This window comes from Euprymna scolopes, chromosome 14, assembly GCF_053919585.1.
Source record: "Euprymna scolopes isolate OS-2025 chromosome 14, ASM5391958v1, whole genome shotgun sequence".
NCBI classification, from domain to species: Eukaryota; Metazoa; Mollusca; class Cephalopoda; order Sepiida; family Sepiolidae; genus Euprymna; species Euprymna scolopes.
In genome coordinates this window covers 91,194,491-91,213,298 of record NC_136495.1, presented here as the reverse complement: position 1 = coordinate 91,213,298, position 18,808 = coordinate 91,194,491, and the positions used below count along the sequence as shown (strand labels likewise).

At 34.5% G+C, this 18,808-nt stretch overlaps 1 protein-coding gene across 1 annotated transcript in view; it reads right to left on the bottom strand.

Annotated features, from left to right (window-relative positions):
* The window catches only part of LOC145293158 (uncharacterized), a 53,802-nt gene that overhangs the window by 20,626 nt on the left and 14,368 nt on the right, over window positions 1-18,808 (bottom strand). The window contains exon 2 of the mRNA XM_080139609.1: window positions 849-1,054. Within this exon, the coding sequence (XP_079995735.1) occupies window positions 849-974 (126 nt within the window). The 5' untranslated portion in view covers window positions 975-1,054. The remainder of the gene's footprint in view (window positions 1-848; window positions 1,055-18,808) is intronic.

Here is an 18,808-nt window from a genome sequence, read left to right as displayed (position 1 = left end):
TAGTTGCCATTTTTTCACAACAGCAAGCACTGCACATGTGATCCACAAGGACATTATATATAAAAATTCAGACCAGGTCATATCATTAGAGTAATAAGTCCATAGTTATTGGTTGTCAATGGCATGCCTCAGCATGTAGAAGATGTGCACCCAAATCTCAGTTCAGCACTGATAGTGGTCAACCGTGATGACACATCATCAGAAAGTGCTGAATGGAGAGAACCAGATTCCAATGCAAGTAGTAGTGATTCTTCGTGTAAGATTGAGGTCAGATCTACTTTGATCGAGCTGCCTTATACCATTACCAATTCAGATCCAGGTACTTCTGATGCTTTAGTTCAAGAGGAAGAAGTAGCTGTTCTACTATGGAAAACTACTAGGGTCTAACGATCAGAGACCACTTGTGTGATGATATAATCAGAGGAAGGATATGGATACACATTGTTCTTAGTGGTACTCAGTTTTTTTGAAACCAACATTACCTAAAAGACTACTTCGATTCACCATTCAACTGCATAAATATTTAAGAACTTTACTCCATTTATAATACAACACTAATTAACCTGTTATGTTTATCGCATTTGTCACTTCTTTTAAATTCACTTCCAGACCAGTTCAAATAATGGTTTACACTTGAGAAAGGGAGACAGCAGTTACCATGATAAGCAACTATATTTGCAGGCTACATAACAACCATTGGTTTTATCACTACAAGATTGTCATCACCAATTTAACAATGTTGTACTCAGAGGCTATCCACATCAACCAAGAGTTGCCAGGTTTATCAATGCGAGATATATGATTTTTAGCTGAATAAGAAAATTAAAATAACACTTAACAAAACTTACATTGATTTGATATCGTCCAGCATAAACTGTAGCATCACAAAGGATTTGTTTCTTCCAAAGTTCACTGAGAGAATTCATTGCATGTGTTCCATGATCTTGGTCTAAATATGCTTGTTCATATACCATTATGTTGGTATACACAATATAAAAGATGAAAATGCATAGGTATGTTTATATAAATATATATGTGTGTGTGGGTAAATGACCTGCAATGAGAGCGAAAATAAAATTATGTTATTTCAAAATGAATTAGTAAATTGTTCACATAACAATGTCAGCCTGGAAAGAAAATTTTTCTCATAAAACTAATATTTTCTTATAATATTAAATGATTATCCTTTGTTACTTGAAACAACTTTCCAAATCTAATTTATCCAATGATTGTAACAAACAAACTGATTTTACTAATTTATGCAAAATGTCAAAAAATATATATTCACAATTTTTTTGTTGTTATTCTTATCATACTTGACTCGTTTGTATAGGTGTGACAAACTGAGACAAGATGCTCATGCATAATGAAAACATTTGAATGAAGTAAAGTTGTGATTGATCAACAGGTTTCATCGGAAGAAAAGTGTCATGTGATGTTAATACTGATAAACAGAATCAGTTGAGAGTTTATACCTTATTGCTATTAATAACAAATGTTTGAAACTAGCAAATCATGGCTTTAAGAACCTACATAGACACATTCGAATATTCCATTAAAGTTTTCCTTTACCTCTTAACACTGAGTTAGTAAAGAAGTTGCAAACATAATTTTGCTCTCCTCAATTGACCATTTATATATGTTATAGTATATCTTTCTTGTGGTTAGTGTTGGGACGATTTCTAATTTTTATACGATTCCGATTCCAGGAAAATATTGATTAACGATTCCGACACCAAGTACGATTCCGATTCCTAGGGAATTATTGTTTTGAAATATACCAGGTAGTTTTATACTTATGGTCGGATAGTTCCCAAATATGTTCCCTAACTTTGGAAGAGATATTTTATGTCTACACCGTCGTTTTTTGGTTTAAATAAAATTATTATATAGTAAACTAAACGGAAAAATTAGCAAAATTTATTTTAGAGAAAATTTATTTTACTTAATTGGAATACAGAAAAAAAAACAAAGAAAATAGAATTTATCCTTCAGAGCAAAAACAAATAAAATAGAATTTATATAACAGAACAAAAACAAGAAAATTAGAGAATAAATTAACACGATTCATTATTTTGGTCCTCATAATTAACAGATTTAATGAATTCAATAAAAAAAATATAGCGGAAGAGAAAGAAAATATATACTAATTAAATATAAAAATGGTGAAAGCCAACGTCCGCCTAAAAAAGTTTAAAAAAAAAACAACTTTATTTTATTTTACAAAACCCAAAATGAGATTAGAATTTGGGACCCCATCGCTTCAGTAGGACCTTTTGGTGCCATTTTTACCTACTTATTCACTTGTGCCATTTTTACCTACTTATTCACTTGTGCCATTTTTACCTACTTATTCACTTGTGCCATTTTTACTGAGCACCACATTTTTGATACTGCGAGAAATACGAACCATGCTGAAATAATGTTATTATTGAAAAAGCTATTCTTTAACTGTTCTGCACTTTCACCTAACAATTTAATGAAAAAACATACCATAAAAATTTAATTCAACTTGGAAATCCCATCTAAAATATAACACGGTACGTACACTGCACAAGCACCAAATTCCCAATTCTCATAGAGTGGTTCCAATATGGGATCGGTTTGCTATAACGTTGTAACTAAAAACTAGCACCCCTTTCAAATGTCAAAATACTTTTGCTTGTTTTTTGTGAGATAATCTGGTAAGTGTCCAATCAATAATAATCCACTGTTCTGTTCGGTTTCTTACAGTTTTTCCAAATTGCAAAAAAATAAACAGAAAAAAATATAGACGCGGTGATGCTCGTTCGGGTATACTCCAAAAAAATATCTAATTGGGTAAAAAAGTAACTTAGTTTGTCTTTAATAACATTTGCTTTTTTGTTTATTTATTGTTTCGCCCATTTTTTTGCCATTATTATTCTCAAAGATTATTCAAAAGAAACGTGAAGGTATTGTGCAATTATTATAAGAAACTATCTTATTTATTCAATAAATATATTTTTATATTTGAAAATTAAAAAGTTATTAGAACTAGAATATAGTTGAAACCACAAAAACAATTTCTTAGTTATTTCATTTCATAATTAGCATATTCATTACAAGCACAGACTAGTTAAAATTAAATTAATTTTCAATTCATGAAACACATTTTGACTGTCTTTAAAATAGTTTAAAAGTATACACTTACATTTTTATCTTGGAAAATTTACACTGTCTTTTGTGTGTCTCGTCAGTAGCTGAGAAACGTGAAAACTAAATTGTCAAACAATATGAAAGATACCAATTAGCAGAAATAATTTCTATCCTAGTTTTGGGATTTATGGCTTTATATTTATTGCTCCTACAGATGATGCCAATACGTGTTTTCGCATAAAGGTGTGAAAACTTTGGAATTCACTAATCCCTTTAATGTCCACTTTACTTGCTAACACTTTGAAATTGTTAGATTTTTTCACACTTTGTTACCATTGGCTTGCCAATGCTGGCTAGGTGACCCCCCCCGCCCCCCCGGATATATATATATATATATCTCGTTTCTTTCTCATTTTTCCACAGTTAAAAAAATGAAATGTCATCAAATGATTTCAAAAGTACAAAAGTTTTCAATAAAAATCGGCAAAGGATTTTGCAATGACTAATTTTTTTAAGAGTTTATAATATTCTAAAAAAAAGATTTTAAATTAAAACTTAAAAATTCCATAATATATAATAAATAAATTCTATTTCTGACTATTTTCGCACCTAAGCTTGGCTGAAAAAAAATTTTTTTTTTGGGGGGGGGGGTGTCACCCCTCTATGGCTGTCACATGGGGCTGACCGCCCCCCCCCCAGCTACGCTAGTGGGTATGAGCCCCTGAACCCTCAGACTATTTTCGGCCATTTTACAGCTTTCGTTAAGGTACGCTCGAGTGCACACTAAGGCTATTCATGTGCCATATGTGCACCCACACTCGTATTAAAGTGACATAAGCGTAGTAATCTTGCGCGGACAATTTAAAATTAGATGAAAATTAATTTTAAAAAATTGCGGATAATTTTGGAAAGGCAATTGTTTTTTGTTTGTAAATGTCGATAATACGCTACCACAGGACTTGCCTTTAAAATCTTAATTTTCATATAATTTCGGGTGTGTTATAAACAAATATTGCATTCAAAATTGGGGCCGGCAAATAGTTTTTAAAATATGGAAGGAAGCATCTAACACGTGTTTTTGTTTGTTTATAAAGTTCATGGTGTTTTTTTGGGGGGAGGGGGTTACAAAAAACATAGCCCCCATGTCTTTTTTAGAATAAGTTTTATTTTTTCGGGATAAAAAGAAAATTCGAAATAGGTATTTTATAAAGAGTTACTCGAGAATGGGGTGGCGTTTTCAGCACACCTAAATCTACTTTAAAAAATATATTTTCCTATACGAACGTGAGACGAGCCCTAAAGTAAAATAATACCAAAAATGTTATCTAATCTAAATTAAAACCAGTATTTTATTTGGGGGGGGGGGTCTGCAAAGAAGTTCCAAAAAATATATCTAATTGCTTCATGAGCTGAATATTTTAATAGAATGTAAATTAAAAAAAAAAAAAAAAAAAAAAAAAAATTTGAAAATTGACTTATCCAGTAGTAGCTTAAATTAAATATAAAGCTGTATTTAAGAGATAGCAAAATAATTGTTTTTGTTTTTTCATTTTCTGAAGACCTTAACCGCAAACCACCACTTAGCATGTGTAGTTCTAATGTTATTCCAATGATATTCTTTTTGAAACTTCAAAAGAAGCCGACTACCGTCAAAATTTTGCGAAATAATATGTGATCAATTTCATTTTAGAGATATTTCTTTTAAAAGCCTTCTTTTAAAAAAAGAAAAAAAGTATATTGTGCTATTAAACCTTTTACTGTTTAAATAATTTGACTTTGCTAGTTTTATTTTAAGAAAATATAAGTTGAAAAAGCATTTTCATTCACTATTAGAAGATTTGTCAGTAAAAAAAACAGTTACAAAAAAGATAAGCGTTTTTTTCTTTTCTTTTACTCACAATGTAGAGCCCTGCATACTTCTTTTCAAGTTAACTCTTTTGTAGTTTTGATTAAAATAGATCTGAATGAATGAACCTTGTAAGGGAGGGGGCACTAAGCATTGCCCTGTTAATAATGAATTTCTTTGGTTTCTTTTTATAACATGCTACATTTCTCTCTTGCGGTTAGAAATATCAGGAAATTTTTTTCTTTTTTTCAACATCAGACTAAAAAGAATCGTAATGAAGGAATCGGAAAATTAAGGTATTTTTTAACGATGCGATTCCGATACCTCCCAAAATACACGATTCTTACGATTAACGATTCCGATTAATCGTCTCACCACTACTTGTGGTCTCTTAATATTACTGAATTCAGGCTAATAAGTAATGTTTAAAGTGTCTATGTCAATCGATCTCAAATAGTCTATGTTAAAAATGATGTTTATCAATAGAGTTTTGATGAGAACTATCTTTACATTGAAAGAAATAATATATTCGCAAGAAAATCACACACTTCAAGAATGAAACACTTAAAAACAATCACTGAAATTATTGAATGATGCATTTTTATATTGTAATAATGCACCAGAAAAAATATGCATACAGTCCTTGAGTGCATGTGGCTTAGCAACCTTTCATACAATCATATGGCATAGTTAGCAAAGGTGAAGTTTGTCGCAAAGTAATAATCGATCCCAGATTGTAAGTTTTTTTACCTCCTGTTCCTGAAAGGAGAAACTTTGATCTTATATTTTGAATTAAGTGATGAAAAAACTGGATGCAAATGAGACAGAACCAAAATTTACAAAGATTTTTCTCTTCATATCAAAAAGCTAAAAAGAAGGACATAGATGATCCACTGTTATACAAAATCAGAACTGGCAGGATTTGAGGAAAATGATCAGCGATAAATTGAGATGCTGCCCTTTGTTAATAACTTTCCAGAAAACGATTCTGACTCTGCACTGGAGATTTTGATTGCCAGCGCTGACATTTAAGAGAACCTAGGAGTTGCAGTTGCAAATGCAGAAATTGGAAAAGAACCAAAACAGATTGAAGAGCAACCCGAGATAGGTAACACGTTTGGTAGACAATATTTTAACTGCAAGATCCACACTTGATCATGAACTGCAAAGAGCTACTAAAAACAATTTGTTATGGATATGGTGCTCTAGGACAATTTGTGAGATATTGCGCACTGAAAACGTTGTACTCACAAGCCATTAATGGCGCATCAAAAGTTATTGTCTACAATAGAGGCATTAGTGACTAGTGCCTCTATTATAGGCAACTAGTATCTAATGAATGAAAAGAAAGATTATTGATACTAGATATTATCAGTCAATTTTGAGGAGTTACCGCCTTATAAGAATGGCACTGTGGAGCTCATGAAGGCATATTGCACAATAACCTATAGCAGTGAAATGAGTTCATGCAAAGTAGAAGACAAGGATTTCTGTGCAAATTTTGATGTCACTAAACTACAGAGTTCCCAACACTAAAGATAATGCTGGTTCTTATGAAACTTGCCTGAAGAAAAAAATTGCAAAAATCGACATTGAATTAGAGTTCGACGGGGTAAATACATAAGAACGGGAGTGTTACCATTATTAGCAGCAGTTCAACTAACAAATCACAAGGTCCAGCCAATCCTGGATTATTATGAGCTGAACAAACATGTTAATTCATTTGAGTATGAATGCAGCAGACATATGCAGAGTGACTGAGGCAATGTAAACAAGTGATTAGGACAATTGTCAATCTAAAATCTGTATAGACATCAATGGATGTACCTCTTGGTTAGATATAAGAAACAGACATATTCACATGACTGCTTTTTAGCTTTTATATTGCTCCAAAAGAACATGTCCACAATACTCAAAAGAAAAGCAAATATATTAGTGTGGTTGAATTGGAGAATATAATATATTGCGTTAATCTCATGCCCGGGGGGGGGGGGGTGAAAACAATTAAGATCTGAATTGATTCAGTTATTATTCATAGTTGGATAAATTCTATGATCACAAACAAAAAGGAGTTTGTACGAAAGGCAAATTATCTTGTGATGTTTGAAGAGACAAGTTTCAAGCAAAATTTAATTGAGTCTCTGTGCCCTTTGATAGAAACAGACCTATTGCTCTAACTAGAATTTGAAAGTATTGCCCGAAATTAGACAGTGATATTGCTGTAGTACAGGGTGACCAAAAAAACAAAAGCTAAATGGAGGCCATCTAGAACATATGCTATAGGACGGAGAAAAAAAGGCCAAAGACCCTAGTGTTTTGATGTGATGTTTTGAATATAATAAACTAGTTATGACCAAAGTTTCATTTCATTCGGACAAAACACTAAGAAACAGGGCCTAATTAGAGTTGGGGCCCGTTTTTTTGGGGGGGGGGTCACCTTATATGCTGTGTAGGGTGGGAAGAGGCAAAAGTATTGTACTATTTGCATCATATAGGGATGGACAGGATAATGTAGCTATTCTAAAAGGTCACCCTGGATGTGACAAGTACTACAACTGTTGATTTTGTTGATTGACCCCTTTCTAAGCATTCAGACATTAAGGACAAATGGACACTGATTGAAACAGAATGACCGTTACTGTGACAAACTATAGAGGTAGGATGTATTTGTTCAGGGTTGATTGAAGGAGTTGTCATTGTGTGAGTGTCGAATGAGATTTTTTGGGGAAGCATGGATCATAAAGTTTTATTAAGAAAAATATTTACTATAAAAAAAAGGTTTTATTATTTACAGTTTTATTTATAAAAAGTTTAAAAGTTTACAAATACCATATCAAAATATGTAACTAAAACTATGCATTTCTGTGCACATGCTGTTGAATATATAAGCAGATGAATGCACTGAAAACCTTTTTAAGGAGGAGCTAAATTTTCTCAACATTAAAAACCAACCTTGTGTCTGATCTGCCCTAGTGAAGAGGCAAAACGTTTGTAGCATTTTTTAAAAATCAAAATGTATTATCTATATATCTATAAAAGTGAAAGTGTCTGTCTGTGTGCCTGTCTGTCTGTGTACATTTCCCTACATGATATCTCTGTCAATTTTCAGTCTCCAGACTCGAAATTCGATATACAGGGTACCGAGATTTGGGAAAATCTTTGTAATCGGTTTTCGGCCAGAAATTTGGCTGTTAAGAGGTCAAAATTCAACAATTTGACCTTTGAGAACTCTACCAAACTCCTCTGCCAATTTTCGGTCTAAACACTTGAAATTTTAGATATAGGTTCCTCGGACATGGATCTAACTTAATAACTTGATTTGAGCCCAAAACAATAAATGTTAAGGGGGGGTCATAATAGGGGTCAAAGTTAAAAAAAAAAAACTGACCACTGCGGTCTCTACCAAATTACTCAGACAATTTCTGATCTAAACATTTGAAATTTTACATAAAGAGTATTCAGAGATAGGACAAGCTTTTTAATCGGTTTGGGTTGAAAATTTGAGCTACCAATATATAAATGTATGTATGTTTGCATGTTTGCCTAAAACTTTCGACAGAGACAACGGATTTTCACAAGATCAGCATCGTTTTTAAGGTCAACCTTTCAGACAGCAAATACCAAAAAATTGGCTAAAAACATTAATTTCTTCACCTTCAACTGAGCAAATTTTCTACAGGAAGGGTTCGCTTTTTTCACCGATATTGTCGAAAGTCATCCCCTCTTTTCGATTGTCTAGCCTTAATTTAAACCTACGTCACTTCCAGTTTGGTGGTGATTTTTTCCCATTCTTTTCCTCCTTTATGGTATGGGATAGAGCCTGCCTTCCTACTACAACTTTTTTTTGCTCAACATACACCTCCAAACATCCAGGTAACGCCGGGTTGAAATGCTAGTTTTTATAAATTTCGAAGATCAGTTTTTAATGTGGCTCTCCAAAAAAGATTGATTGGAACAAAAATTAAAAAGGAATTCTCTTTCACTGACTGAAGACATAATGAAATAATACAAAAATCCACCTTCAACACTGTAATGTTGTTTTTTTTAATATACCTTCTTTTTCTTTTTTTTTTTAAATATAAATATGAAATAAAAAAAAAAAAAAACACCATAAAATAGTTTTAATTCAAGAAAAGGTTTATAAGAAAAAATTGACAATGTGTGTTTTCATTTGTTTATGGATTTTGTAAATAAAGTTATTTCTGCATTTCTTTATAAATTTTACCTTATAGTAGAAAAATTAACTTACATCATAGTACTGGGAGAATGTTTAATACAACCATAATTTTCTTAACTAAGAGGAAGAATATTCTTAATGACCATATATCTAAACAACATCACATTAATGTGGGTGTGCCCCAGGGGTTGATCATCATCATCATCATCATCATCATGACGGGCTCCTTGCCCGGACCAATGTGACTCTTCCTCTCCAGAGTTTCCTCTTTTCTTCAGGTTCACAGTTTGCGTCGTATGCTATTTGCTGGATGTACGTGAATCTACGTCTTCCTTTGCTTGCGTGTCCGTGTCATGGAGTCCATAGCAATACATCACTCACTAATTCATCCTTGCTCCTCAGACAATGACCAGCAAATCGTAGGTGTCTTTCTATGATGGTATTAGATATGGCAGGTAGGTTGCCATAAAGTTGCTGCTTCGTGGGATGATTTTACCAAGATATATTTAATACTGTTCGTAGCATACGGGTGTATGTGTCGTCTAGTTTTCTTTCCAATCTTTTGGTGAGTGTCCAGGTTGTAGCACTGTAAACAAGGACAGACTCTACCACTTCCCTGAAGAACTGCCTTTTCAGTTTGTTAGTCCCAAAGTCCATACTGAACGCAGCCCATCCAATGTGGCCCATGCTTTTGAGATGCGAATTTCAATATCTCTCTCTGTGGAAGCTATGTTGCTGCCCAGATATGTAAACTCAGCGACTTCTTTCAGTGTTGATCCAACAAGAGCCCTGATCTCTCCTTTCACATTGAAAGTCATAAACTTTGTCTTATCCGCATTAATGTGGAGACCAATGTCATTTGCAGACTTTTCTAGTTTACGTAACAGTGTTTGCACATCAGCAGTGTTGTTCGCAAACAAAGCAATATCATCTGTGTAATTTGCATCAGTTATATGTGCTGATTGTCTGTTTTTGGATTCATTTAGGGTGAAGCATAGCGTGTTGTGTATATCAACAGAGGTGCGAAGTACAAAGTCAAGACAGACAATGAAAAGAAAAGGGGCAAGAGTATCTCCTTGTAGAACCCCGGTGCGGATGTCGAAAAATTTAGTGTCCCCATCTGGCGACCTGACCATTGCTCAGGGATTGATATTCAGACCTATTATTTCTGATTATGATAAACTGTGTATGATGACATGATGCTCTATTGCCGACATGAGGACAAATTAAATGCTGATTCATAAATAAGACAATGGATGAATTCTAACAAAATGACCTTCAGTTTAGAGTAGGATGGGGTCAAAAATGGGTGGTCATATTTAATGCTACTAAGACAAAGCTCTTCTCTATAAAAAACTGCAAGAAACTTTTCCAAGGATCAAATTGTCATGGTCGATAGCACCATTCCTGAAAGCCCAACATTAAAACTTATTAGACTGATATTCTCAAGTAACATGATTTGGAATAAGTACATAGAAGATGTTACCAAATCTGCTGTAATGAACGTGGGCTCCCTCTATCAGGCTAGAAAACTTCTTATATCTGCCAGTATCCTATATCTCCATAAAGCTCATGGGTTTTAGTATTGTTGCCACATCCAGGCACTAACCATTAACATGTTCCTCTTGGACAGGGAGCGGAAAAAAGGGGGGGGGTACCAAGCTCTAGGCCTGTTACATCACCACAGATTTGTGTCTATGTTTGTTTTACAAGTACTTCTACAAAATGTGTTTCAACAAACTTGTATCTCCTCAATGAAAATACACCCAACCAACTTGATTAGCAAAAACCCATCCCTTTACTGTAGAGATACCTAGATGCCAAAAGACATTCTACTCTGACAATTTCTTTCTTCAGACGATTCCTTAAACGATTTCCGCAAACCTGTAGCATAAAACATAAAAGATATTTCTACACGTAATTTATTTGCACTGCAAAACAGATCTGTTTTCTGATTTACCGCCATGAACATTTTTATTCTGTCTCATCTTCCTGCATTCGTACTATTTCTTTGTCGATTTTCACAATAACAAAAGAAACTTGTCATTCTAACACTTTAACAGCCGGCACTAACAATTTTTTTTTTCCTAGCCCACCTTGATAAGGGCTGAAAAAATTTCACTGAATTGCATTTAATTAGTTTTACCTTACAACTATTTTTGTTAAATGAATTAAAAAGAAAACGAACTAAATTTTGGTCACAACCATGTTATGAAAGAGCTTTGTATAAGTGGCACTTTTTATGTTCGACATTGACAATCAACAATAGGTGTATCAGAATTTTGAGGGAATTTTTGACACCCCTCACACAAAACTGCGAATAAAATATAAAAACTCGTAATTTCTCCTTTTAAAGTGGGTTGTTTATTTTCTTTATGGAATATACTTCCAAAATAAACTATTAAAGTTGTTTAAAAAATAATAGAAATATTATTTTTTAAAAAACAGTGTTTACAAAGTGCCGGCGCACCTTCATGCAGCCATTTTTTTACGTAATGAATTCAATTGAATTTTACGAGTTAAATATTTTTCAATTTTTAAACTTTAAAAATCTATCAAAATTTTTCTATTGGTACAATTTTTACGATATTTTCAGGGTCAATGTGAAATTTTATGCTCTTTCCAATAAACCAAATATAATATTTTGGACAAACGTTTTTTTTTACCCCCCCCCATTTTAAAATGTCTATTAAAATTTTAATAATTTATGTACCAAAGTTTTATATATCACAAATTGAAGATAAAAGATCAATAAATAAAATATTCTAATTTAAAACAAAAAAAAAAGAATAGTTTTTTTGGGAAATTTACCTGTAAAGTTCAAAGTGTAAAAACTTTTTTTTAAAAAAAACATGTTGATTTTTTTTTTTTTTTACATGGGGGTCACCGCTTATCAAGGTCCAGAGGCCACTCGAGGATAAGGGTTAATAGGTATATATTTGTTATTGTGATTTTAGCGTAGTAAACATTAGTGGGAATTTTGTAAATTGGATTACTTAGGGGGACGGTTCAATGAGAACTTGCTCCCGTTGGACTTGAAGACAATCAGATTGTAGTCAGTTGGAAAGCAAGCAAATGGAATAGAGTTTCACAGGCGAGCAGTTCTAATAAAGAAGCCATGTTCATGGAATCTACGTTTGAGTGTAGGCACAGATAAAGTGTGTGGGCAATTGTTGATAGTGGTTCTGACAAGACGAGTGTTTTTCATGAAAGTCTGGTGAGGTGGGGGGGGGGTCAGAGATCGAAGTTCAGACGAGCACCTGCCTTGAAAATAATGATAAAGCAGGGACAGGCTCACTACATCTCTTCTGTGGGAAAGGGGTTTCAGAGAAGAGAAAAGGGCATCCCCCACTAAGCTGCAAAGTCTATTTTGAACTCTGTCAAGGCAGAATAAGCTGCTTCTCGCAGTTCCTGCCCAGATGTGGCAACAGTACTCCATCGTTGGCCGAACTTGGCTTTTATATAGGTAGAGAATTGCATCAGGAGTGAGATATCTACTGGAGCGGTAGAAGGATCCCACCATCTTTCCAGCGACTTTGGCAATTGATTTGATATACGTGTTCCATTTCAGATCGGGAGTAAAGGTCAAGCCCAGAAGCTTGTCAAAACATGAAGCCTCCCCAAGAGGAGAGCCATTCATTTTGATTGATGGCAACTGGGCAGCACAGCGTTGATGATGTAAAGATAGAAGCTTGGTTTTAGATGCATTAAAAGTAACCAGTCACTTCTTTCCCCATTGTACCACGTGCTCAAGATCAGAGGAGAGAGAGTCAGAGAGAACTTGGTCGTTTACGGTGTTCGAAGTGCTTCCATAGATGGTAGTGTCGTCAGCATAAATGTCTACGAATGATCTAAGGATGTGGTCTGGAAGATCATTGATGTAGATCAGGAAGAGAGTTGGACCCAGAATGGACCTCTGAGGGACTCCAGCATTAATACTGAGAGCCTCTGATTTCTGCCCATCAACCACTACTCTTAAGAACCTATCAGAGAGAAATGATTTAATAGTTGAAAAGACATTTCCAGCTATACCATGACTGGAGATCTTGTGAAGTAGGCCTTTATGCCATACCTTATCAAAGGCCTTTGATATGTCAAGAGCAATTGCCCTAGAGAGGAAGCCTCCATCGAGGGATTCGCCAATCATTGAGATATAACTGTGAGCACGTCTGCTGTAGATCTAGCAGAACGGAAACCATATTGCATGTCACTAAGAAGGTTATTTTTGCTGAGATGGTTGAAAGCTTATGTTATGCTTAAAATGTCAAGTAATTATGGGATGCCTACAAGAATTTTTTCTATTTCATTCAATGTTTTCTTATTTTAGATATAAAAAAAAAAAAAATTCAGTCATAAAGAAGTATTAAAATATATCAATCAAAAACTTAATAAAAAAAAAAAAAAAAAAAATCGGTCAACTTTTTTTTTTGTTTAACAATAAAAACTTATAAAAAGTTGTAAAATGGCGGAAAGTAGTTCATGGGTTCAGGGGTTAATACCATGCAAACGGTAAATTTGCCCCAGGTTTGATTATATGATTCGTTGTCAGCGACCTTGATTACCCCTAAAAATACAAATTAGAGTGGTCAGTGTTCTGTTGTAATGTATCTGAATATTTACCAAGTGTAGTATCTGTATAATAATATACTTAATCTTTTCTCTTTTCAGTCAAAGAGAAATCCTTTTAGACTGCGACAATTTTTATTTTTGTTCCAATCTGAAGTGATTCATTTTAGGGAGATAAATGTTTTCCTCATTAAAAACCAACCTTTTGTCTTACTCTGCCCACGATTTAACTATTCACTCAACTCATTGATATAACTTATATTATAAGGCATTAAATATATATATATATATATATTGTGAGAAACGTCATTTTGTTTGCCCGCCTAACATGATTTGCTAGACGGTCTTTGATTGGTTCAATTTGAATGCGCCAGTTTGGCGCCAATTTTGTATTGCATGTGCATTATTTTTTAGTCTGACAGATGAACATGGAACAGTAAAGACTCACACAGCGGTGCTCCGTTATAGAGTGCTAGGATTTTGCTTTCATTGGATACCATGCAGTGGGTGGACGAAGGACATTTCTCTAAATACAGAGACAACATAATTGCTGAACTTATTTTACCCAATAAGGATATTCTAGTGTTCGGCTTGATATATTTGATTATGGAAAATTATTCCTATTTCTTCCAGAGACCACGAGGTCCTAAAATATGCCATATTGGCCGACAACATTCACGCCGTGTTCAACCATGTACAACATGGATCCTTCTAAAAGGAAATCTGAACTAACATTCCCACAGAGGAATCATAACTAAAGGCTCCATCACGTATAGATAGCAAATTCAGCTACTGTTTTTGCAAGGGACTTACTGTGAAGCAAAGAACTTTCATTTACTGATACATCTTAAATAAAATTTGAGTTTTAAAGGGTATGGCTTTTGTTTGTGGAGTTTTATTTGCTATCTGCAGGGAGGAAATTGGGTGTGTAGGGAAGAAATTTCTTACATCCCATTTTTTTTGCAAAAACAAGCTAGGTTAGATTCTCGTTTTTATTGCAAAATCTTAGATTCTCGATTTTTGAGATCCTATCCTCACTAATGCAAATATCTAGAATCATTTTAAGCGCTAGTAAAAAAAAAAAAAATATATATATATTTATAAATTCTTGATTTAAGACGAGCAGAGATTTTTTTTTCCCCTCTTAATTGGAAGAGATTAATGATAAATATTTTTCCGTTTCGTTAAATCAAATGTAATTATTTCGTTGCAGTAACTTATGTCTCAAAATCTATAAGACAGTGATATTTGTTGCAGTGCACTTCTAAAAAATGAATAAGAAAAATTTTTGAAATTCTTCTCACGTTTTAAGTAACGTTAGATAATAATTTAATTCGACCTTATATTTGGTTGTAGATTGCTAGCATATCTTAATAGCATTTTTTTCCTGAATTTAAGATCCCACGAAGATTGTATACGTCTTATAACAAAAAAAACTTTGGTTCAAATTCTGTAGGCGTCAAAAAAAAACTCACAGTATTTAGCCGTTAATGATTCTTTCGCAATTTAAATGTTGTGTTATATTGACTAATTAAATTAATTGATTAATTTGAAATTGAGATTAATGTACTAATGGTGTGTACATTGTTGTCATTTTTCAAATGAATGTGAATTGAAAATTTATGAAAAATAATCTTAAGGGAAGGTAAGGGATTATCCCCCACCCCATATGTTAGGCATCATTTAGTAGCTCGAGAATTTCGAATTTGGTTATAATTATATAACCTGACTATTTGTACAGCTTAGCCTTAAGTGGGCTCTTTAATCACTGGCGGCCATGTTCGTCAGCATGTTATTTATGATTAAATAATTCCGTTTGGAATATTGGCGATCTTGCCAGCGGCTTTGCAAATAACAATATCTGTTACTTTGATAATAAATTTAACGGGAGTAAAGGGCATTATCCCCCCACCCCCCGTTCTATACATAATTCCGTTCGGAATAATATTGGCACTTTGCCACATTAATTTTGCAGATAATTACATCTGTTATTTTATTAATTTTGCTTGAGGCATGAAAGATGGCCCAAAAGGAGCTAATGTCAAAATGTGATGCTAAAAGATTTTGCATTAATAGTGCGGTAAAGTGATTGGAAATTAATGACCCTTTTCCAGACTTTTTTCAAATCCCGAAAAGTGGTAATTAGAGGTTGAGTGACCTCGATGTATTAATTGACCAAATTCTTCTCAAAACCCCCGAAGAAGAGAAACTTCAGATCTGCGAGGCTTCAGAAATAGAAAAATTGCTTTCTTTAAAATTGAAATTAAATATACCTCAAGTTATGCATGCTTTGATGGCTATGCCGGTCAAAATGGAATTGGATTGTCTGAAATTTGTCGGCATGTCCACAGATGATAAATTTTCGTTCGGAACATTTCTGAACAAATTCGAATTTTGCACGGAAAGTTTAAATAAAGCTGACAAATTATTAGTGTTAAAATCGAGACTAGAGGGTGATGCGTTTGACGTAATCTCCAGTCTAGATATAACCGCAGATAATTATGATATAGCCCTGAAATTGTTAAGGGAAAAATATTTGAATCCTGATTTGATTAAAAATCAGATATTTGAGGAAATTATTCCTGCTCCGTCTGTTATAACGGATTTTAAAATTTTGAAGTCGTTTCTCGAAAAAGTTAAGAGAAATTTGACTGAGCTCGACAAGTCCTACGGGACTGATTTTTTACTGAGAGTAGCGCCTCAGGGGCAGTGATAGCTCACATAATATTTGCTAAGTGTCCTAATGCCATTAGAAGAGAGTTCATGAATAGAAGTGGGGAAAGATACCCTTCACTAAATAATATTATGTCGCATGCATTTGAAGTAATGGAATACCTATTAGCTGCCCTGCTCGATGTTCGGCAGGAAATTTGCACGCCAAAAATGGCGCCTTTTTCACCTAAGATGAAAGCCAAGATGGCATCTTCTTCCCCAAGAGAAGGAGGGGGGGGGGGCACTTTATCTTGTAAACTGTGCCAAGCTACAGATCATTCAATCAAGAACTGTAGTAAGTTTCGCACCTTCGAAGCAAAGTGTCAAAGGGCTAAACAGTTAAATTTATGTACTCGGTGTTTGGGTGAGCACGCAGAGGCATTTTGTCATGGTAGTAAGGGTTTTCCTTACCCGTGTGCGATATGTGGGTTGAGAACCCATTTTACCGTCAGGTGTCCCAAAGGAAATAAATCGTTTGTGGGCCAAACAATATATTCTGAATCACAGAATAGTATTTTTCCCGTCATCAAAATATCTATGAAGGCACACGGACGACTGGTATATTTCTTCTGTTTAATAGATACTGGGTCACAAAATTGGTTTTTCGCCCAGGAGATTCTCAGTTAATTGTGTTCTGAAAAACCCATAAACCACAAGCAGGTTAATATGGGGGTGAACACGCTTATCGGAAGTGACTCCTTAAGATTGAAGGAGTGCTACATATCGATCAAATTGGAGAATCAAAATCCCTTTAAATTTGCGGCTTTATTCTCCCAAAAATTGAAATTTAAAATTCGAAGTGGATAACTTCAATAAAGTTGTCGATAACTTATCTCAGGAAGGTTTCCAGCTATATCCAGGATATAAGAATTTGAATGGAACCCACCTTATGGGGATTATTGGATTGGACCTTCTGAGCAAGTTAAATGATCTCAAGCTAGTTGAGTGTCTTAATGGAAATGCATGGCGACATGGAAAATTTATAATTCCGTTTGGCGAGAGCCGACATTTTTTAAAAAAAGATTTGAATGAGGTAGAATCGCCTCCCTTCAATTATATAGTAAAATCACTTCCTCAATCCAACAGTTATTTGATCGATTTGGTGCTAAATCCGACCCTCTCTTATGAGGACGGTTTGAAACCTTTCTTTTAAGAGTCCACAGTCGAGCGTGGGGTTGAGAATCTGCTCAGACTGGATTCATTAGGTATTGAAGAAGATGCTAAGTTGTCGGCTGTGGACAAGAAAAAATAGAAGAGTTCAAAAACTCTATAGTATGGGAGGGGGGAAGATATCACGTAGACTTACTGTGGTATCATGACAGGATCTCAATGGTAAACAGTAACTTTGTGACTTCCTTGAAGGTAATGGACAGAGTGGCAGAGACCTTAGAAAGGAAGGGAATGTATAAGGAGTACCTCCAAGTGTTTGAGGATTATGAGGAATGAGGAAAGTGGAACAGTTTTTGTCCCGCCTGGGAAGTATGAAGATTATATTTGGGTTCCATATAGACCTCTTATTAAGGAGGGAACTGGAGTGACAACGAAAATTCGTCCCGTATTCAACTGCCCCCTAAAACGTCGAGAGGGGATGTCAATTAATGATGCTGCCTACATGGGCATGAACTTATCTGCTAATTTATTAGATTTATTCCTGGGATTCAGGAAAAATAAATATGTCCTTCTTGGTGATATAAGAAAGGCCTTTTTACAAATTCACCTTAAGTCAGAAGAGGATAAAAACAGATTTTGGTTTTTCCTTAAAAAAGGTGACAAATTGTGTACTTACAGGTACAAAACAATTATATTTGGGTTCAACGCTAGCCCCTTCATTCTGAACTTCATTCTGAACTTCATTTTGAAATTCCATGCGGAAAAATATGCAAAGGATGCAGCATTGCATGCTATTTCCAACAATTTTTATGTGGATAATCTTGTCACTACCAGTTGTGACGGAGAGTCCCTACTTGCTATTTATAATAATGTTCGTAGCAGGCTGTCAGAGGCAGCCTTCGATTTACGATCCTGCAATTCCAACTGTTCTAAGATACAAGAAAAAATGTTGGAGGATGAAACTATTTCTTCTCCCTTCCCAGCCTTTGAGAAGGTATTGGGTTACTTATATGATCCTGTTCGGGACACGTTCAAACTTTCTCCCACTTTAGTGGACCCCGAGGTCAATACCAAACGGGGAATTCTTTCGCAAATATCAGGAGTGTATGACCCTTTGTCCATGCTACTCCCAGTCACGATACAGGGGAAGATCATTGTCAGTTCGATCTGGAAAAGCAAGTTATCGTGGGATGAGCGGGTACCTAAAGATCTCATTAAGCTGTGGCAAACCCATGCCAAGGACTTAAACTAGTAATACACACGGACAGAAAAAACGCTTT